The sequence below is a fragment of the Streptopelia decaocto genome, assembly GCF_964273445.1.
Source record: "Streptopelia decaocto genome assembly, chromosome: 6".
NCBI lineage: Eukaryota > Metazoa > Chordata > Aves > Columbiformes > Columbidae > Streptopelia > Streptopelia decaocto.
In genome coordinates this window covers 49,197,527-49,220,552 of record NC_138660.1, presented here as the reverse complement: position 1 = coordinate 49,220,552, position 23,026 = coordinate 49,197,527, and the positions used below count along the sequence as shown (strand labels likewise).

General features: G+C 39.1%; 1 protein-coding gene across 3 annotated transcripts in view; it reads right to left on the bottom strand.

Moving 5' to 3' along the window:
* COBLL1 (cordon-bleu WH2 repeat protein like 1) overlaps positions 1–15,965 on the bottom strand; it is an 82,469-nt gene extending 66,504 nt beyond the window's left edge. For 2 of the 3 annotated variants that reach the window (XM_082055039.1, XM_082055040.1), the window contains exon 1: positions 15,815–15,965. In XM_082055039.1, the coding sequence (XP_081911165.1) occupies positions 15,815–15,858 (44 nt within the window). In that variant the 5' untranslated portion in view covers positions 15,859–15,965. Of the gene's footprint in view, positions 1–13,838; positions 13,912–15,814 lie in introns of those variants that run through there. The other variant, XM_082055041.1, reaches the window with a different exon arrangement.
* Between the last annotated feature and the right edge of the window lie 7,061 nt (positions 15,966–23,026).

Below are 23,026 nucleotides of genomic sequence, written 5' to 3'. Positions count from 1 at the left end.
CTAACCAGAATTTAAGATGAGTCTGAGTTTGCAGCAGGAGAGCTGAGACTCAAGATGTACAGTAGAACTTCTTTATGATACTAAACTGAAGTTTTTTGGCTTTTTAAAACATGTAAGTAAACTGTAAAACTCAAGACAGTAGAAACTGAAACAAGCTGGCTGTTTGCCAGGCCAGGGGCTACAATTTGGAAAAGGTACATACAAGCTTAGTTGTCAAAGGATCCAGTTACAGTCTTTGGTACTCCATTCTGTTTTATTATGTAGCTTCTCTGAAAAAACAGAATATATTATAGCCAAATTCCAATCTGAAACCCACAGTTATGGAAGCCTGAAGGATATAAATAATCTCTTTCTTTCTTGGCATCCTCTGCCTTCAAATGTGACAGTTATGGTTAAATCAGACCCAATTAGCAAGCCTAGATATTTGAAGCGACATTAAGCAGACAACATTGCAACCTACCCTTTCAATTTTTTGATGTGCCAGTCTTATTTCTCACCAGTCTTCTTTATTTCCAACAAAATTATAATAATGTAATACAATATAAAACCCAAACAAAGCAGATCTCAGAACTATCACCATTATTTCACTAGATTTGCTGTATGTGATTAAACTTAAAAGCAAGTTGAATGATCTCTTATACTTACTACTATTTCAATATTGCACTAATTGCAGCGAGAATCCTTACACCACTAGACCAGTTTAAAATAGAAGTTGAGCTGGGACTATGAAATGCTATGGTACACTACAAATATTATACTTAAAAGGCAATTAGCCAAAACAGATCAGATAAATAAAAATTGGTTCAGGCCAGGTTAGAGTACCTTTCAGCAAATACACCTGAACTTTTTCTGATGACAAAGCCAACATTTAACAATACGAACCAGTGGTATCCCTGACTCTTGTAGTTTAAAGCCTTCCATGAAGTACCAGAAACACTATGAAAAACATGCTACTTACAGGTTTTTTTAATCTTTTTAGTTATTTTTCTTACTATTACTGAGGATCTTGGCATGTCAAAATGGAAACTTGATTAGTGTAAGGATTTATCAGAATTTATCAGCTCCTTGTACTTAATTTCGTCTTAATTCCCAGGATATCAGTTATTTTTCTGTTAATTGTAAGGTCAAAAAGGACATCATGGAAGCAATAAGCAGCAGGAACAAAATAAACAGAAGACCGGATCCTTAATGTAAATGTGCTTCCTGGAGGAAAGGAACAAATCAGTGCAGATAATGTAGTGCAGAAGCAGGGGGTGGTGGGGAATAAAAAGATCACATGTTCCAAAACAATCTGTTCAAAAGATTTCTCAGTGGAACCTAAGTAGCTCTTCAAAACCAGTGCCCTGCTGAGGAATTTACATACTTGCCAAGGTTTAAGTTACAAATCAAAAGCAAAAGCTATTTACTTTGTGGATGAAAAGTTGTGATACTTGCTAAAGAATTTTAAAAACAAACAAATAAAAAAATCACAATTATTTTAAGGTACAATACAACCTGCACAATGACAACTCTCTGTGTGTGTAACTGAGACAAGAACTCCAGAACACATCTCTCTTCATTAGAAGTTTTACGAAAAATAATACTGGCACTATAATTAAGAGGCCTTCAGAGTACAGGACCAGTTCAAATAATGCTTAATGCTTTTCAAATCCACCCGTTACAAGGTCACATCAGGGTAATTCCATGGTATGTCTCCTGACAACCACGCTTATGGCCTGTTAAAGAACATGCATTTGTATTAACAGAATTGAACAGAATGAAGCTAGAATTTAAAAATTATCTTATCTTTGTCTAACCATAGACCATGACTACTTAAAATTTATATACATTTTCCAAAATCACTGATCTGCCCTAAATCATTACCTACCCTTATTTGATGAATGGCTGCTACAGACATTAAGACATCAGATAACTGACAAGTATGTTTTCAAATACATTAGTTTCTGGCCCCAGAAAAAATTCTTCCTCCATAGAAATTATATATCTCTACATATATCTTCCCAAGTACATAAAATATAACTGGATCTGTACTACAGAACTCATTGTGTTCCAACAAAGACTTCACTCCTGATTAAGTCCTTCAACTGTTTAGTACAGACATGAAGCAAATTCAAGATTTTAAGATCTCTTCCTCCTATTCCACCCTGTGAGAAAGCAGAAAGAAGATTAGTGAGGCCCTACTTCTTAAGAAACACATCTGTTAATTGATACTGGCATAGAATTACAACCCAGTTTTAAATCTGAAGTTATTATATCAGCATTTATGTTAAAAAATAATGGCAAGTGCTCCAATAGGTATCCCCTGAGAGCATCTCACCTCCAATGCTTTTGACTGAATAGTCAAAAATAACATGTGATTTAAGAAATAGCTCAAACACGAGGTGTGTAGCTTGTTCAACCTGATACAACCAGTTCTCTCAACCATGAAAAATTGTAAGACTAATGAGTCATGTTCCAAAATAACAGCACTATTTAGTCCTTTAAAGAAGTTGCTGTTTAAAATGTGCTACCAGCTAAACAACACCACTGAACAGTCTTTTGGAACACTACATTACAGGCACATTTTTCCTTAGGTATTAGAACGACTTCTTACACAACCTTAAACAGCTCCTGCAACATCCTTTTCTCACATAACTTCAGGAAAATGTAGACAAGTAATGGTAAATAATAGAAAAGTCATTCTGAATATCAAACTTCATTAAAACTATACATCTGAAAGATTAATTTATAATTCAGTATAAAGTAAAATCAATATTAAAACAATATTAAGTTTATGCTGTAAAGCCTTCAAGAGTGAAGATACTTTCAAGAGTGAAGCATATCTGCTTTCCCTTAGAGTTCTCACCATTGCCACCCTCTCTCTTATTAAACTCCTTGATCCTCTACCATGTAGGCATCAGCACCAAAGGCAGGTTATCCCAAAAAAATTTCTATAAAAACACATGTAATATTACAGGAACATCAATCTAACCTTTATCCATATACTTCTTGTTGTTTCAGATTCAGCCACTTCTGCCTAAGAGAAACTTACTTGTATTTCTTTAAGAACAATCTAGGCTCTCCTACAGTGTACTACAGATCACCATGGGAGTTGGACTAGATGGTCTTCAAAGGTCCCTTCCAACCCAAACAATTATATGATTCTATGATCTCCCTGAAGAGAAAAAATAAACTGGTGAAAACCAAAAGCAGAAAAGTAATTTGACCTACTTCCTTTCTAAAGAGAGAAAGCATACTTGAATATAGTTCTTAGAAGCATAAAAACTTACTTTTAAAAACAAAGACAACATCATCCTAGTTGGCACTGAGGAACAGCAGAACAGTACACTGAATGGAATAGGCACAGAGAAGCCCTTTAAAAGACAAAACCAAGAATTTAAAGGGGCTATAAGTGAATTTAAGAAAAAACACACACACACACACACACACACACTCCACCAGCAAGGGGAGAAAGCCACCTGGGCACTTCCAGATGACATTACTTGAACTGGTAGAGTTTGACACGCACTGCGGAAACAATCCACGTCCCCCACAGCAGAACCATCTTTGGCTTGAATATAGGAAAGGTGGTGTCGATTTGTATAATCTAAGGAACCATAGATAAAAATAACCACATTCTGTTTGTCCTGTTGAATAGGGGATTAAAATAACTGGTATTTTGTTTTAAGTCATGAACTAGAGGTGGATTCACCAGGTCACAATTGGAAAAGGAGAACTGCCAGCTCTTGATAAGCATGGCAATTACCATTCTTTTATATACAGAACTACTCCAAGGGAGTACAGCTTCCTTACACAGCAATAATAGCATATCCTTTGATTTACACAGTAGTCCTCCTGCAATACAAGCAACATCCTGTTTTCATCTTAAAGTACAGCTGGGCAGTTTGTCTGCAGGCTTTATTTATCAGAGTTCCTACAACTAAGTCCCTTCTCATTGTGAGAAACAGCACCCTCCAGATTAGCAGCATTTTATTATCTTCCTGGTTCTTTCCTTCTGAAAATTCTAATATGGTACCTACCCGATCTACAAAGATGTAAACTAACTGTTTTGAAACAATGTGACTTAAGTTTACATATATTACTTAGAAAAGTAACATACTTCTCCCACTAGATGTCATGTAAAAACAATCAAGAAAATTCAGAGAAAATGGATTTTCTTACTTTATGGTTTTCAGAGGGAAGGACAGAAATACTGCTCAAATTATCTATACTTTAAGATCTCACAAAGCCCTTAAAACACACACACAAATTCCTGAGATCTGAAACTCTCTCTGCAAATTTTCCCAGGATTTCAAAGTTTTCTCTGGATATAACAGAGAATCTCTGGAAATGCCTAAAAGAATACATTAATAGTTCTTTTTTTTTTTAAAGATGTCTCAGATTATTTTAAGTATTCAATGATTCTGTGTCACCAAAAGTCATAATTCTGTCAGAAATCCAGTATTTTCCACATTCCTACCCATGAAAGTAAACAGCCAAATATCATTTTGAATTATTTACATGCTCATACTCTGTAACCATGCAGAAACTCATGAACATGCCTTTCGTATGTTGTCACACTTTAGAAACAGTAAGACCAACACTGCTTAACTGTTAACCACTATACTTGTTCAAAACAGTTTCAGAATAAATTTTTTCTTGTTGAATGCATTAAATCACTAAAAACTTAACAAATAAGGAAGGTGTTGCTGGTTATATCTGCAAGACATCCACATTTTTTACCAATTTATCTTCAAGCAAGTTGTAAGCACCATGCCAGCACAATGTTGGTAGAAACAAAAAAAAATAGTCTTTCTCATAAAGAGTCACCAAACCACTTCTTTCTTGCTGCCACTTACATATTTAACTGAAAATACTTATTAATCAAAGCCACAGACAAACACAACGGTACAAAATACTGGTACAGCTGCGTAAGTTTGAGGATGTGATTCACTTTCTCCGACCAATCTAATTTTACTATCAGAAGCCTAAAGTTTTTTAAGGGGTAGAGTTTAATAACTAAATTTTTACAATTCCAACAAATGATATGCCAGTTTTGCTATCCCTTCCTATCTTTGATAAAGTATCAGATGCTCTTTTACAAACAGACTGGAGATCATTCTACCACATTGAGCATTATTTCCCATAGCACAAACTGACTCAAGGAAACACACTCAGTGTCTGACTGAGATGTGAAACATGATGTGACAGGAGGTGAGAATGACCTATAATTAGAGTTTTCCAGATCTCATTGTTTTTTTTTATTTTATATTTAAATGAAAGTTAAAAACTCATAAAATTATTCTTTCTAATCTTGGAGCTTTTGTTTACGTGTAACAGAAGAACAACTTTACATACTCAATCATTTTTCCTTTCTAAGGGTATGTTGTTGGCAAATGAACTGCACACTTCTCAATTAGTCATGGTAGGATTTTGCCAGGGTATTTCTATCTCAAGTTGCTGAAGTTCTTCCAAGTGGCTCTGACAAACATTTGTTTACAAAATAAACAATTCACTGTGCACTTCACTTCCTACTACAGATCTCTGCGCTGCAACAGGAAGAGGCAGCATCAGCTGCTCAGAGTACAGACTCTTCATTCAATAAATGGGAAGAAAAATCCAGATGTTCTTCTCTAGTAGAGACAATATGCAGGACATCTGTCTCTTCTGCAGGGGAGCAGAGCTTTGACTGACATTATATAATCTTTCCAGGAGACCATTCAGTCAGGGTACCAAGTAATTTTAAAATCTTCATCTATAGTCAACACATATAAAATACTGCTTGGCATTGTATAAGATGAAATTTCAACACTTATGTGTCAATATTTCCAAACATTCTCAATTCTACCATACAAACTTGTTCTGGATTAAGTGCTGGCAAGTAGTTTAAAAACAAACAAAAAAAACAACAACAACACAAGTATAAACCTGTTAACTGGCAGGCTTTACAAAGTGGAGCTACAGAATCCAGGAAAATTACTGTTGAGTAAAAGTAGGAAGAAAAAAAAAAGACAGAAGTTATAAGCAGTATCTTAAAGAACACGATCAGAAAGAAAAATTAAGAACCAACTGTTTTGTTTAAATATTTCTAAAACTATCATAGCACAAAACACCACTTTTTATCCTAAAGTAAATAATTGTATATTTTTAAGATTTAGTTTAACATTTACAATTCATTGCATTACCCTCCTTCTCCTTTATTCATTTGAGATTTACGGATAAAGAGGCATTACAGCAGTTTATTTGGGGAGAAAGACTGGAAAATTTGTGAGAGTGTTCAGGCAGTGGAAATATGAGAACAGTCAAAGAAAGACGCTTAGAAATAAGACAGAGATTCCAACAGTTCAGACAATTAAATCAGATCCTTATTACTTTTCCAAAACAAGCTGCTTCAGATTCTCTCCTATTCTTCTCTGTATTGACAATCAGCTCTGAAGGAGTGCTTACAAAATGCTGTGGCTTTCCATATCTTCTAAATTTCCACCATGCTTTTCTATAACAGTGAATAAGCACTGTCTGGTGTGTTGAGACTATCTCAATAATATTTAGGCTGGGGTGGGCAGATATGTGCTCTACACTGCAGAAGAATAATCAAAATAAAACGCACAAGTTGCCTAGATTTCAAAATTCTCTGATCTCTGTACATATCCCTTGGAAGAAAAACAGACCCTCTCCCCACCCCACAAGAAACATAAGAGAAGCATTAAGGAGCTGAAGGAATAAAGATGCATCTGACCCAGCTCTCAGATAATTTCTACAACAAATGTCCTGATCAGGTGTCGTGCAGACATCAAGTTAAATATATCTAATTCTGAGGAACGGCAACATATAACACCTTAAGAAAATTACTGCTGCTGGCCCAAAGTCATAAGTAAACTCTTACTTATTTGAAAGGAGAAAAAAAAATAAATCCTATTTCATGTCTCTATATATCACTGCTGCCTTAAGATCTCAGCTCCAAGTCCTGAGACATCTAGGGCATTACTCAGCCATAGATAAGCAACCAGACAAGAACAGCAACTGCCAAGACAGCCGCTGACCCCTGTTTAAAGCACTATATAAAAGGGCCTGGGAAGCCCTTCTCCCCTTAAACACTAGCCAAAATAGTCTCCATGCCATATAAGTACAAGGTAATAAGATGCATTAACCCAGGTAAAATGTGATACATAGTATTTAAACACAAAACTATATTTAGGAAAAGAAGAATCTATAGTTTCAGAGTGAAGTCAGGGGAGGAGAAATCAGATACAGGCAGAATGGGACAGGGGAAAACACAAACAAACAACAAACACCACAGATGGAAGGACCAAGCTGAAAGGCTAGGTTCTTTTTAAATCTCAACATTAAAAAGAATGCGCAAAAACAGAATTCAAAAAGCTAAAAGAAGACTTATTCTATGAAAGAGTTTCAGGACAGGGTCATACATTGCAAAGCAGTTTAAGGTAATAGGAGAATAGGAGGAGAGATTCTCCTTCTCCCCATTTGGGGGAGGTGGGGAGGGGAGTGCGGAATTGTCTTCAAAAGTGTCTGCCACCAATAAAAGCAGATTGGGGAAGACCACTTCAGCTTCCAGATGTTTAAAGCCACAGGGGTTAAGGTGCCTTAGGAACTGTTATAATTCTTCAAAGTTCCTAAGCATGACCTATGAGAAATGCTTTTAATTATAGAAAAGAAACAGTAGCACATTGAAGTTTAAGATTCGGCAAAACAAGACTTTCTCCAAGTAGTGAGTACTTTAAAAACCAAATGAGGTAAAAATAGCTCATGGAAGGTGCCAAGGATGGAATTAGTGAGACTACTTTGTAGTGTGGGTGGAAAGAGAAGATCAAAATTGCAGGCAAGGGGAAGTGAGAGACCATGAATCACAGAGAATACAGAACAGTTTATGTCTGGAGACTTCATAGAGTAGATGTAGAAAGCAGTAACTCTTAAGGAATGAAAGTTTGGGAACCTAAGGACAGCTTTCAAAACACAGTGGTACCTCAACTTTCAGGAGTGCAAGTTTCTGAATTAAAAAAAAAAAAAAAAGTCTAAACCCCAGATTTTTCATGGCTTGGATTTTTGGTTTTACACAAACTCCTGAAAATAACCAGAAATTCCACCTCTGGAAGTTTCACCTACTATACAATTCCTATCAACTTATGCCGTGTTTGTATTGCAAACTAAAGAACTGAAAACACCATCCATCCATGTCAATAGTTTCTATGCTCTCAAAGCCAGAGTGCCTTCATATTTAATTCTGGAAAACATGCATTTTTAATGAAAAAAAAAAAAAAAAAAAAAAAAGAAAAAGGTTTAAGTCCAAAGCTAGTAGTGAAGAAAGATGTCCTTCATTTCTGCCTAAAGGGGTTATGAGCATGCATGATGAGTTGTAAACATGTGTTTTCTCAACTTTGTTACTAACAGACATCTTGGCTCTTTTTTTTTTTCTTTTTACTAAATCCAGAAACAAAACATCGTTTCTCCCTAGTAAAAAACACTTTTAACGTTGCTATGACAATGACAGCTAAACAACAGATACCTTGAGTAGATACCTGCAGTATTATGTCCATTTGGTCAGTCTAGTTTGACAGTACAGAGGGACTATACTAGGTTTTAGAAAGGTCAAGAGCAATACAATGATCCTTAAACACGTGGTAAAATACTAAACGACAAAACCCAAACTTGACACACTATTCTTCCTTATTGTCCTTCTAATTACCTTAAGACCTACACACCTGGGCAATGGTAACACAAAGTTTCCACTGCTGCCCTATTGGTGGGCCCATATCCTGGAACATTCTTATTTAACTCACTTTATTCAGCAAAGTTCTGAGTATGTCAAACTGGAAAATTAAAAAAAAAAAAAAAAAAAAATCCATTCAAATTGGATGCAACATATATTAAAAAACCAATTCATTTTATGTAAATTATAGAAAAAGCAGTCCCTCTGGGCAACTTTGTCAATGATAGGTTTGTATTATAAGGACAACTGAAAAATATGCTTATGCCTCTCCCACAGCAAAACATTTAAAAGTTACCTGCTAAAAACCCATGTACAGAGCCTTAGTCTTTGGAAGAAAATGCATCTGAAGGTGACTTGAAAACCAGGTAAAATACCAAAATTCATTCCCAACAGGAAACCAAGGTCCGTGAAGAGAACAAGATTTTTAAACCAACAAAGAAACATTCGGCATTATTGAATTGAAAAGGAAGCTTCTAATGCTGCTGTTTTGAGATGAAATGGTGGAGGTTTTTATTTTTTTAATTAAGACAGTGTCACTTTGTAGGAGAGATGTAGGACAAAGAACAAAAACTGTACCATTATTGGTATTTGAGAAAAATCCAAGCTCACACCATTTCTTGTTTCGCATAGAGTAATTGTTTGCATTGTTTGGGGATAAGAAGAGTTTGGTTTGTTTGCCTGTTTTTAAATAAGATTGACTTCTGTTTTCCAAAACAAGTAGCTATATTTCCAGAACAGAAATAAAATTAAAAGAAATGTGCAGAGAGGATTTTTAAAATACATCTAAGAAAGTACAGATTGAAAGCTATTTCTTCAACGAAAATCTGTGTAGAACTAAAACTTCCAACAAAATCAATGCTTTCTCACAGAAGAAAGCTTATGCCTAGCTAAAAATATTCACGTGCTCTGTTTTCTTTAACTGAAAATACCAATCCTGACAACCCCAGTCTTTCAACACAGTTGACATATAGGCAAGCTCCCCAGAGAGACCTTTCACAGACAGATTAGGGATCCATTCTTTAACCACCTACAGCACTTTGATCACTTAAAACCACCAAAAGATCCAGATAAATATATGTGCCCTTTCTGAACAGGATAACCTCCTAGCAAATAAAAAACAAAGCCAGGAACTCTCAATTCTGTAAAGATTCCCATATTATTCCACTTCTGATGCATTAAAAAAATGTTTCTGAAACTATGGAAAAATAACGTGTTTATCCATTGGTCCATCACAACGTAGATTTTGAGTCAGAATGCATCTACTGGAACTCCAGTTAGTAAACATTTAAGTTTACTTTCAAACAAAGAGTTGCATTTTTAATCATGGGGCCTTAAGAGAGAATTCAAGTGAAACCTCAAGTTTTTAATTGCTTGTTTCAGCTCAAAACAGCAGGGGGCAGTTTCCCCCCCCTTGAACTCTTCATTGTCCCATGCTGCACAGCCAGAGTTTCCTCTTCTATTGTGCTAATGCTGGGCATGGCCACAGAACTCTATAGGGGTCTAGGAGCCAACATCTCAGTTTCTTGTCATCCTCTAATGCCCTGGCGTCAGCTCTCCAAGTTTCAGAGCAGTACATAGTGACAGCAAATATAGTAAAGAGCAACTCTTTTGCAAACAGCAGGCAGCTATGCGAACTTAAGAGTAGCAGGTCAGCTGTTGGGGAAGCAAGGAAGAGCCAGGTGAAAAGGAAAGAAATCGCACGATCAGACCTGTTTGAACTTGCAAGCAGCCATAGGCACTCCTTGTATCCACTACATTAACAGAGCAATTCATCATATTGACTTGTAATTTCTAGTATAAAAAAAAAAAAAAAAAAAAAAAAAGAGTTGAGCAGGCACTAGGCTGGCTGGATAATTCGGCATCTGCTGCTCCCCAGCACACACAGAACTACAACAGTGGCAGCTAGAAACAACAGCAGTCAAGCTAGAAAAACTTGCACATTTACGAACTTTCTTCCAAGCTATAGTCAAGTTAGAAGCAGTACTTGACTTCCTGAAGGGAGAACTATTTAGATGTTGCCAGATTAGAAGAGAAACCATTTATTTGTGACTTTTAAATATTACTAGTGATAATTCATCTGTCAAATGATAGGAATCCTGTAAAGATGTTCACTTTCATCTGAAATCATAGCTTTTGGTCCCCTACAATGGGCTCTCCTCTTCTTCTTCAACCCAACACAGATGCATCTACTCAACATAAACAGTGGTCTTCAGGTTTACATAAACACTGTAATCTCCTCTAAAGTTCACCAAAAAAATCCAGTAACAATGGAAAGAAAATAACCTATTCTATGATAACACTGAGATCCACCTTCTCAAGCAGTTTTTCCCCTCACACACTTTTGCTACCTCACTAACAACTAGCTCTCACTTTTCCTTTTCGCAGGATACCATCACACTTGAACAAAGCTTTGAAATAACTCTGCTGATTTCTCTATTTGTGCATTACCCTCCCACACATTTTTTCACTCTAGTATCCACATTCCTCAACCCCCTAATGTTTCCTTGATCTCATTCCCACAGCAACACACTCCGCCAGTGAACATTACCACTGACTACTCAATAGGGACCCACCTATGACTTCAGACTTGACAAAGTCTGAGTAATCAAACCAGCTTTTAAATACAGCATTCAATTCATAGCACTGCTGTGTCATGCAACTATTTGACATTGCCTCGGTTAAGGCCGATACATTAAAAAGAACAACATAAACACCTCAAGAAGTATTACATGTATGTTCAGAACTCAGCTGGCAAATTACCCCCTGGAATGATGAGCATTCAAGTGGCTCCTGATGAGGATCCACCCACAAAGCAGCTAACTCTCGGTTTCAAACATCCAGCAAATTCCATGGTCACAAATTCTCAAAGTTCTTTCCATTCTGTTATTACTCAATTAGTTGATCTTCATCAGGAACATGGGAGTGAGAAAAAAATGAGCTATTTATCTTCAAGTCCTCAGTCTAAGAGATAATGTACGTCTAAGATTGGACCACTTATTAGATTCATGCCAGCCTAACTTCTGATCTAAGACAGTATCAAAAGTGCAAAAGGTCTCGCATTTATTCATAAATATACAATAATGTCATATACAGAGCAATAGCAATAGCTTATTCATTGCAAGATAAAACTATAGTTTCAACCCTGACCTAAATTTCACCAAACTGAGCAAATTCAAACACACGCACCCCCAATCTGCTGCTGTGGCTTGGCAATAGAATCCTTGTTTTGAAGCTATTGCTACACTTTCTGTCCCATCCCACACTCCACATGAGGGAAGATTTTCATTTATACCTGAACAAACCTGTGGCTATGTTGTGAACTGCCTCAACCAACAACATGAAAAAGAGAAAGAGAGCTCAAATCCGTATTCTAAGCTCGATGCCGGACACCTCTCAACACTGAGCCAAAGCTGATGCCTTCAGAGATCTGTAATCGGATTGAAACAATTTGATAAAAACTCAACCGTTACACACAAAAGAGAAAAGCTGGATTTCTCGTTCTTTCTAAAAAAAGAAAAGAAAAAAAAAATCTCTCACTTCCTCAGACAGTGAAAAACCAAGTGAAAAAGACTGGTCTCCTGTTCTTCTTACTGAATTTTTCAAATAGGTCAAGCAACCAGGGACTGAGAACATGAAGACACACATGAGGCATGTCCCCGACAATAAACTAAGCAAAGCTCAGTCTGGCTCTGCCCTCTTCCCACCCCCCATCTCTATCTTCAGCCCCTGGAGAGCAAGCAGCTGTATCTCCTAAGCATGTATTCATTAGACACACAAAAAGAAAATGACAAAGGAGTTTTGCTTGAGTAAAGCAGGTCAGAAGCTGTGATTTTGGAAGTAAGTATATAGCTTTAAATATGATTTAAGGGAACAAATGAAAGAATGTAAAATTATCAGAAACTGATTAGAATTGAAGTAAAGATGGGTCTCAACATGCATGCTAATATTTCAAAGGAACTCAATCTTCTGTTTACTAAAATCCAAAATTGCTCCAATATTTTAACAGACTATTAACTTACAATATAGTTCTTTGTGGTAAAAGCCTGTGTCAACTAGTGAAATCCACTTGTTAATGTAAAAATGAATTTACTCCAGGGTACAGGATTGCTATCCAGCAGCAGCAGGAAAACTGTATTCAAGAGGCAGGATACCAATCACAGACACTTTTGAATTTTTTTTTCTTTTTTAAGTATTAAAACACACATTTTGCTATCATCCTGTAACGCAACCAACACATAAAGCTAATTCAGCTCTGTGATAAACAGGAGCAGGCTGTGTCAACTGGCCTGGCAGGAGCACACTGTCCTGAGTGCTGCTCAGACTCAAGGCAAGACGGATGAGCTATAAAACGCCTAAAATGTAGGTCCAGCCAAGTTTCTTCTGCTACCAGAAGAAACTATGTGTCATGTCCAGCCATTTACTGGGCACACCTCCTATTCAGCATATTCCAAAAAATTCCAACCAGTTACTGGGCACACCTTCTATTCACCATATTAAAAAATATTCCAGCAGAGGTTGTTTTTTTTAAAAAAAAAAATCTCTACTGATTTAGGTTGATTGTGTGGTGAGAATAACACTGACACATTTTTCCCCAAATCCAAGCAAACATTTTTATCCACAACTGGATTTAATGAATAATTTTTCAACAGGAAAGCATAATCCTGCGTGAAAGAAAAAAATAATAATTGTCTTCCAGGATATAATTATAGGATCCTTTCCCAAAGCTTGTCCCCACAGAATTGATAACAAAATTCTATACTTAAGAGCCACCAATGATTACGTTATATATAAATTCCAAGGCTAAATAAACATCAATGCTTGAAAACTCACAGAACACTTTTAACACCTCCAGCCTTCTTGGCAGACAGCATAAATACATTTTTTAAGCTATGAAGAACTATCAGTAATTACACCACATAACTTCAAACAATGATTTAAGAACACACTTACTAGTAAACAGTTTTCAGCTGTGAATTAACAACATTCTCTACCTGGCTAGACAGAATAAGAGATATAATGCAGTATCATATCATTTGGTAATTAATTTAAATAAAATTGATATTTCAACTGAAATTCTTCCCAGATTGCACATTTTTTCCTATAATCTCAGAGAAAGAACTGCAGTACTGCTTACTATTCAAAAACTTATCTGTGGATCATTTTCAGTAAATTGGGAGTTGCCATTTTTGCTAGTATATCCAGATTTTTTTTCCTCAAACCCAGTGTCTGAATGAGCATATGAGACCATCTTCAGGAAATAATTAAGCCTGCCAATAAAGAACTCTGTTGTAACAAGAAAGGAATGGTAAATTGATTTCCTAAGTACCAAATTATATGGGAACAGCTGATAAAAGGCCTGAAAATATATCTGCAGGGCTAACGCAAATGAGCACTGCTGTTAGCTACATGTTTTTCAAAACTGAGATGTAAATGCTGACAGATGCTTAAAGTCACATTAAGAGAACAGACTACTTTTCCTGACTTAGAGAAGTCAAGCAGCAGCCAAAATTCAGTATAACCAACAGCTTCATGGCAGGCAACAGGCCCAGAGAAGCTGTCAGAACAACCAAGATTTTAATTGTGCCTTTTGCTTGTTTTCATATTCTTGCCCACAAGTAAAACTGAGACCTCCAAGACATACTGTTTTAGTTGCTTCCTAGACTGGTATCATGGTCTGTTATAATACGCTCAGTCCTTCTAACTGAGCTTACATACCCAAAGTCTTAAACATGTAGTAAATATCTATACTATAATTAAACATGAACTTCATTTCTCAATGGCCATACACAAATGTAGAATTGCCACAAGGCCCTAAGTAACCCTCCTCTATGAGTCCTCCATATTCACTATAGCCATGACTTCAAACGGATCTGATAGCTACTGCAAATACTACAATAAATTACCATCAACTGCACCTGTTTATCCTGTACACTCTTGGTCAGACATCCAATTAATCCATTTTTGTGTATAGTATGAAAGCTTCAAGAAAGTCTTGGTGTTTAAAAACACGCTCACCATGTATTTGTCCCTCTTATTTACAGATAACTCCAGCAGTCTTGTCAGCATTTTGGATCGCTCAAGTTCCTTCTGAAGTTATTGAGTGAATTAATTTTCTTCAAACATACCGGACTACTTAACTCAAGGGGAAGCCCCCCTCCTCCTGACCTGTAACTGGGGCAGTTTTACTTAGATTTAAAATTACATTCTTTAAAGTCACATTTTCTGACAGATTACAATCAATTCGTCAGAGGAGCCTAACTTTTACAAACAAACCAACCCTTCTACTTCTCCCAACAGATGCTGCTTGTTTATTTTTCTTTTCTCCCCCAGTGTGGGCAGTTCCCGGAGCGTTGCAAAGTGCCCGGCTCTCCCACAGCGCTGCCACCGCTTTCACACAGAGAACTCAGCCTTGCCGTACACACACCCTAAGCACGGCCAACACTGCTAAGTTTTGTGTTTCAGACATTTCCTAGAGGGGCGCATCCCGACAACGAAGCGCACACCGCCAGGTACCGCACCAGCGGTTTTTGGCAACACCGCAGTCCGGCAGGGGCACCCGGACTGGGACTCCAGCAGGTCACGGCTCGTCCCCTGCGGAAAAGCCCCCGGTGAGGAGCGAGGGCAGGCGGTGCCGCCCGCACACGCGGGCCGCTGCTCAGGCCGGCACCCGACGGACCCGTCCCGCCGCAGAGCCCGTTACCAGCCAGGGGAACTGGCCGCGATGCCGCCAGGGCGCGGGGACGGCGCTCCCTCTGCCCGCTCCCGCGCGCCGGCAGCCGTTTAACGGTCGCGCTGTTCCATCTGCCCCCGCCCCGCTCGCGGCTCGGCCGAGGCGCTGCGGTCCGGCGCGGAGCTTCCGCCTCGCCGCCGGAGGCCGGGGCGCACGCACTCGCACTCGCCCTCCGGCGCCGAGGAGCCGCTTCTCGCCCCTAGTTGCCTCCCAAGCGCCGCATCTCACAGCCGGACGCGCGCAGCACCAGCCTCCCCGCCCTGAGCTGGCCCCTCGCACCTCACCTCACCCGACCCGGCATGACCGCGGCGCCCCGCCGGCTGTCCCTCTGGAGCCGGGGGGCGCCCGGGCCTCCCACCCGTGCGGTCGGCTGTGCTTACCCTGGGGGCGGTGGGGCGGCCGCCTGCCGAGCGCGGCCGTCCATGCCGGCGGCTGGGTGAATGCAGGTCGGCTCTTGGGGACAGGGCGGGGGCAGCCGCTGGGATCCGCCTCACCTCACCTGCTCGGGGCGGGCTGAGGAAGACGGCCCCGTTCTGCCGCCCCCAGCGTCGCCTTGCCCCCGAGCCCGGGCATTCCCCGCTGTTCACAGCGCAGCCATGGGGCGTCTTCCCGGGGCGGCGGCCGCGGCCACGCACAGGGCTCCGCCGGGCTGCCAGCGCCGGAGCTGCCGCTCGCTGAACCACACCTTGGGCGGAGGGAGGGGGGGAAGGAAAAAAAAAGAAAACGAAGAAAAAACTTCGCGGCGAGAAACTTGAAACGTGGATCCTTCCCCGCTCCAGCACCCGCGGAGAGACAGAGGCTCCCTGTTCCCGGCTCAGCTCCTCCCTCCCTCTCCCGCTGCCCGCCCGCCCGCCTCCACACACCCGGCTCTCCCTCCAGCGGCGGCCCGAGGCCCGGCCGGTACGGAGACTCCGCTCGGCCCCAGGCACGGGCGGGCAGCGGCCAGCGGGGGCAGGGCCGCTCCTCCCGGCTGGAATTTTCCTCTCCCGGAGCAAAGCGTCCCGGCGGCCGCTTCGGGCTCAGCCCTTCCCCATTCCAGCCACCAGGGCGCGGGGCGGAATCCCTGCAGGTGGGGAGAGCCCGGGGATCAGACTCCACGGGGGACCCTGCGCCCTCGGGCAGCTGTTCTGCTCAGGGATCACAGTTCGGTCGCCCCGTGCCCGTTGTCGAGCGCGCCGCGGACTTGTCCCGGGTGTGCGCGTTGAAGTTCCCGTGAAACTGTGCCGGGACCCATGGGCTCGCCCTCCACTTGTCATGCCCTCCCCTCCCGGCGAAGCAGCGGCCGCCCGCCGGTGCCTGGAGCCGCCGAGCTGGGTGCGGCACAGCGTGACCCGCCCGGTGCTGAGTGGTTGCAGCTAGATCTTCAGTTTGCTCCTGAGCCTGACGGCACTTCTGTCTTTCCTGTGTGACAAGCTGCTCCTTTGCAACTTCCCAGAGAGCAGATCTGGCAGGCCATGCTGCTTACCCGTGTCCGCACAGAGCACCTTTCCAGCTGTGCCGGGTGATGAGGAGATGATATTGCACAGTAAAATAAACTCTTTATGCAGGTAATACTTTGGCCAGTGCTTAACAGAAGTTGAGAAATAGCCAACGACAAAGCATTTATACTTTTTTTTTTTTAATGGAGAAAAAGTAGAATATTGTAGTCTAGTATAAATGTCCTTTTTTTTTGACTAGTTCTAAGATTACATATCTGGAAAAAAATACTATCATTGGCCATTCTATGTTAATATTATTCATTATAAGGACATTGCCTAGTATAATACTGTATATAGTATAATACTACGTATATTATAATATCATAGATATTGGTACTTTAATAACTTTTTGCTACTCCTTGTATGCCCTTCCCAATAGTACTGTGCTTCTTCCATAAAGATTTTCTTCTCCTTTCATTTTCTGCTTCTTCAATACAGATTAAATAATCCTGAAGCCTCCTAATTTCACAGATCCTAGAGGTTGTTCACACCCTGAATAACCACATGCCATTATCAGGCACACCCCATTAATCTGTGTACATTTCTCAAACCAAAAAAAATTAATCCTTGATGAGTCAGATGGATTTTCCATGGTCCAGTTTTCAAAGAGATGGTGTTTAATGAACTGATCAATAACAACAATCTCAAGAACAATCCCACTGAAGACCTCATGTAAATTTCCAACCCTTTTTCTCTTTTGACAGTTCACTTTCTTTTCTCACGCTTCTCAAATTGTTTGGCCACTTCCTAGGTTAGGCTGAAGGCTGACAAATTCCTTTGTATGTTGACTGTTCCTGCAGTCAGGGCAGGATAACCTTCTGCATTCAGTGTGTAGCCTCAGTTTAAGTACAAAAGAACATCATGTTTCCAACCATCTACTTCTCGAGTAAAATTGCATCTTCTATCTGGTAATGAAACTTACATGTTGCAAAGGTGTGACATGATTCAACGCTATAGTGCTCTTTCAACCAAAGTAAAGACCACCGTGGCTGGATATCTGTTAGCTGGAATGCTTCCATAAGTTGGTGTGATGTTGTCATCCCTTGTAATGAACTTTGCTGGACCACCAACAGATAAGGAAGTGTTATACCGTTCTCTTTAAAATCTCATTTGAAAACCAATACATGCTATCGTCTAATTCTTTTGGCAAGTACAAATACCACAAAGATTGCAATCTATTGAATAGCTTACATTGGCTAATAATAGAAGCTGAACAATGCCAGGGAAAAAAAGTGACATCATGGAAATAACCTAAGAAAATTTGTTAGTGGTGGCAATTTCCAATACAGACTGAGGAATTATCTAAAAAAGCAGTTCAGTGATTAATGCCAATCTCACGAGGGGAGAGGTTATGCTTATCTTCTTACACTACCACTTCTATTCAAATCTCAGTTGTTAACTAAGCACATCAGAAACACTGATCACTAAAAACACGGTAGGCCCTCATCTTGAGTGCCTGCAGGCCACATTCTGCAGTGACAGTTTTATGATGACTAGACTTAAAATAGTCTCATGAGATACTAGAGATACCATTTGTCCTAGGGATCTCAGGTTTTAAAAACAAATTCTGGATTCCAATGGAACTTCATTTTTTTTTTAATAATAGAAAATCAGTTCTGTGTTCCAGTTGTGAAAGATGTTGACTGAGTCAAATGCGGTTTTTTAATTTTTATTTTTCTATTTTTATAAAGTACCCAGCTTTGTCCTGAACTCAAAATGTTGTTCATATAAAGCAAATGTAACTCTCATACACAATAAAGAGAGGGTTGCAACAGAGAATACCAAGTAAGTGAGCTATTAATACACTATCCGTGTCTCTCCTATTGAATAGTCAAAAGAAAAAACGTGTAAAGAAAAATTCCCTGGCTTTTTAAAGCCAATCTGTGAAGATATCATTAGCACATTATTAATTGCACCGTTGCGATGATGTCATCCTTTGCCTATGGTTGGAGGTAAAACAATCCTTCACCTGGAGGCATTACTCCGTGTGACAAGCCCCCACCCGCTGCACTCAGTACATGCACTTGGTGCCACTGTACATTCAGCATAAGAGTTTGCAAATTAATACCCAGTTCTGATTACTGTTAGCATGACCTTCAAGTTATGCTTGTAGTGAGAACTGTTAATCCCAACTGCTATTTGAAGGAGAACCTCTATCTTGGGTGGAGACATGGAGTTCTAGGCACCTTATTAACTACGAGTTCTTCATACACGATAAATTACAAAAAACAAAGTCCTGTCTGTTCCAAAAAAGCAGTAATACCCCATGGCATTTTTTGTAACAATCAGGAGTTGTCCTCAATGGTTTTAGGAAAATCTCCATGCCTCAACCCACATTGCAGGATAGTGCCAGTGGTTGCTCTCCTCTGTTAAAGAGGTTGCCAGAAATGTGGAATAAAAGTATTCAGGGATGAAAGATGCTACAGAAATGTAATAGAGTGTAGGATCTTTAAACAGTTATGCCCATTATTGCCTGTGGTGAAAGCTAATAGAAGTGTTAAACAAACCACAGGAGTCTTAAGGTATTTTTCACTGTTGTAAAAGTCTACTTACAAGGTCTTTCTTTCAAAATTTATTACTATATAACAGTGTACCAGTGGCATTTCATGATTTAAGGATGTAACCTGAATGCTCTCTTAATGTAGTTTTGTACATAGAAAATCATACTGTATCACACAGTAGTTGTTTTGAATAATATTGTGCAAAGTAGGTGTGAAATAGAATATGGAATTGAAGGCTGTTTTCCTTGTTAAATTAATTTTATGATGCGTAATTAAAATATATTAGAAAGCTGAGCTGTTTTATTCCAACAGCAGGCATGATGCAAGTGAGGGTTTTTACCTTTATAAAGATAAAACAAAGAATTATTATATGACTCTTACTTTTGTGTAAATGAAAACTAAATCTGTATGTGCTTTTTTCTATAGAGCAGGCAATCAGCTTACATTGCATCCTGTTGAACAGTTGCCTTTTCTGTGTTTGCATTCCAGCATGTGGGTGAGGTTTCGGGAAGCATGCTCACACATGCATGTAGCCACTGAAAGTATTGCTGTAGGCACGGGGACAGGTTTTTGTGCCCATCTAAACTGTGTGCGTCATTGAAGAACCCTATACACATATACACACAAGAGGAATAGTAAGCATTTTGCCAGCATCTTTTTTTTTTTTTCCTAAGAGACTGAGGAGCATTTCAAAATAGTAAAATGTTACCTCCATAAAGAAGTTAAAATTATTATTTCTGTTTCTCACGTTAAATAACCTCAGTGACTGAAGATGACACAATTTGCTAAAATCACAATTAGTGAACAACACAACTGGGACAGCACTATATCACAACTAGTTGTATTCTCCACTCTCATCAGCAGATAATCTTAAAGAAAATTGGATTATAATAATAAAAGGCATTTGCCTGGGTGAATCCTGTATTTCTAAGTACATGGAAAACTATAAAAGTGTTTTTAAAATGAGTAGACTCAAAATTTGAATCCGAGATTTACCAAGTAGGGCACTGATACATGGATTTTCTAAACATCTGAGCATAAAGATATTCTGTGCAATATGGTGATGGATTTGTTTTCAGTTTATGGTAGGGCTACTGATTTTTTAGAATATAGAATAGAATAGAATAGAATAGAATAGAATAGAATAGAATAGAATAGAATAGAATAGAATAGAATAGAATAGAATAGAATAGAATAGAATAGAATAGAATAGAATAGAATAGAATAGAATAGAATAGAATAGAATAGAATAGAATAGAATAGAATAGAATAGAATAGAATAGAAAAAAGGAAAGAAGGAAAGGAAAGGGAAGGGAAGGGAAGGGGAAAGGGAAGGGGAAAGGGAAGGGGAAAGGGAAGGGGAAAGGGAAGGGGAAAGGGAAGGGGAAAGGGAAGGAAAGGAAAGGAAAGGGGAAAGGAAAGGAAAGGAAAGGAAAGGAAAGGAAAGGAAAGGAAAGGAAAGGAAAGGAAAGGAAAGGAAAGGAAAGGAAAGGAAAGGAAAGGAAAGGAAAGGAAAGGAAAGGAAAGGAAAGGAAAGGAAAGGAAAGGAAAGGAAAGGAAAGGAAAGGAAAGGAAAGGAAAGGAAAGGAAAGGAAGAGTTCGGTTGACAGGGACCTACAACAATCATCTAGTCCAACTGCCTGACCACTTGGATTAGTCGATTGTTGAAGTGCAATGGAATATAGAAAAAAAAAAGTCTCCTCTTATACAGGGAAAAAGTAGAAAAGAGTTCCAGTTAGGACTGTCCTGTTTAGGTCACCCAAAGTAATATTGAAATTACCCCGCAGCTGGGTTTGTACTGGTAAACTGCTTTGCAATGGAGATCAATTACAGTAACTGAAGTGTCACAGACTCTGCTAACCTAAACAGGATTACACATGTAGTACCATTTAGTCTTTGTCCTTAATGTTGTATTTTAATAATTACATGTAGGTCATATCTATGCTGGTCTTCTACACAAGGACAGGTGTCACCCTGAGAAGGAGACAGGTCACCTTTTTCTAAATTGTAAGCAATGCAGTTGTTTGTTTAACGCTTTGGACTGATACATGAACTACGAATAAGACTACAAAAAGGTACCTCATGTACTGTCAGATATAGGACTAAGTAATTTTTGCCTTTTATAGAGGGTTTTCCCAATAGTTGCTACTACATATAAAAGTAAATGCAGGGTCAGATCAAAAAATATTTTATTCTTTCACTAATATTGTCCCAAATAAATTTTGCTTCAAATGTGTACATTACAGGCGCTTACTTTCCTAGAGATATATTGTCCTTTTGGGTCATATTTAAGATTAGCATGATACTATGATGCATTCCCATTGCTATCATTATGTTTTTACTCTGCTAGTGTTTTATTTTTGCCTTTGGATCATCAAGGTGAATGTTTTACTACATTACGTGTCATGATTTGTAAGTTATTTTGCATGTTGAACAGTATTTTTGGGAATGCATTAAATATCAATTAGTGAGGTATTCATGTGGAATAACTTTGCACTTGAGTAATATTAGAAAGCTTCATACGATGTGGAGTAGTGATATAAGATATGGAATCATTTATGCCCTGAAGTATCCTGTTGCAATGTTCATTATTTTTTTAAACAGCTTTGTCTAATGCTTTCAAATCATGTTAACCACAATAGCTCAGACAAAGGACAGATAAGAGTGAATTTAAATGTTAATCTTATCTAGGGTTTGGAAGAAACTCCAAGTTCACAAAATTGCTCTCATGCACTAAATTTACAGATTATGAATGTTCATAACTAGGAAAGTTGCTGTGCAAAAATCCTCAACACTGACGGCTATGAAGTCAAAACACTAAAAAATACTTATGAAGAAAAACACCTTTGGAAAAAAAATACATTCATAATATTTGTTCAAGTGATTAGTGATGCATTATCTTCTCTCTTATTGTATCGTAAAATAACACTAAAAGAAACAAAATAGCCTTTTTCTATTAGAAAAATACACTTAGATCCAAAAGAGATTTGGGGATTTCTTCAACAGAGATACAGAAAATATAGCAATAGCTAAGCTATCAGTGGAGAAGTTATCTTAGGTCCTGAAAGCTATATTGCTATGGTTGTACTATATCGTGAAAGCAAAGTATATGAGCCCAGGAGAAGCTTTATGCTGCACAGATCTGGATCTCTTTGGTACTTTACCTAGCTCGCTCAGAACTAGCCTGGGGAACTTCATAGGGCTCACACCTTCTGGACATCCTCTGAAGCACCACATTGATTTAGGTGGAATCTAGGGCCATATGTTAAGATGCTTTTGAAGCGTGGAGAGGGAGTTAAATACTTAACCCAGATGTTATGAAATGCATGCTCTGATTAGACAACTGAATAAATGGGGAGGAGGGAAGGAAGAGGTGGTGCTCCTCTGGATCACTCACAAGAAAAGAGACGCTGCTCTGTGTGCAGCATTTCCTCAGGTGTGCTCATGGACCTGCTGCTGGCAGGGACCCCACTACAGAGCTCCAAAGGGAAGTATTTATCTGGTCTATTTTAAACAAAAGATGGTACCGAGATGTTCAGCACAGACAGATCCAAGATAATTCTGGTCACATACGTGCATACAGTGAATTCTAAGGATGTGGAGAAATCTGTCA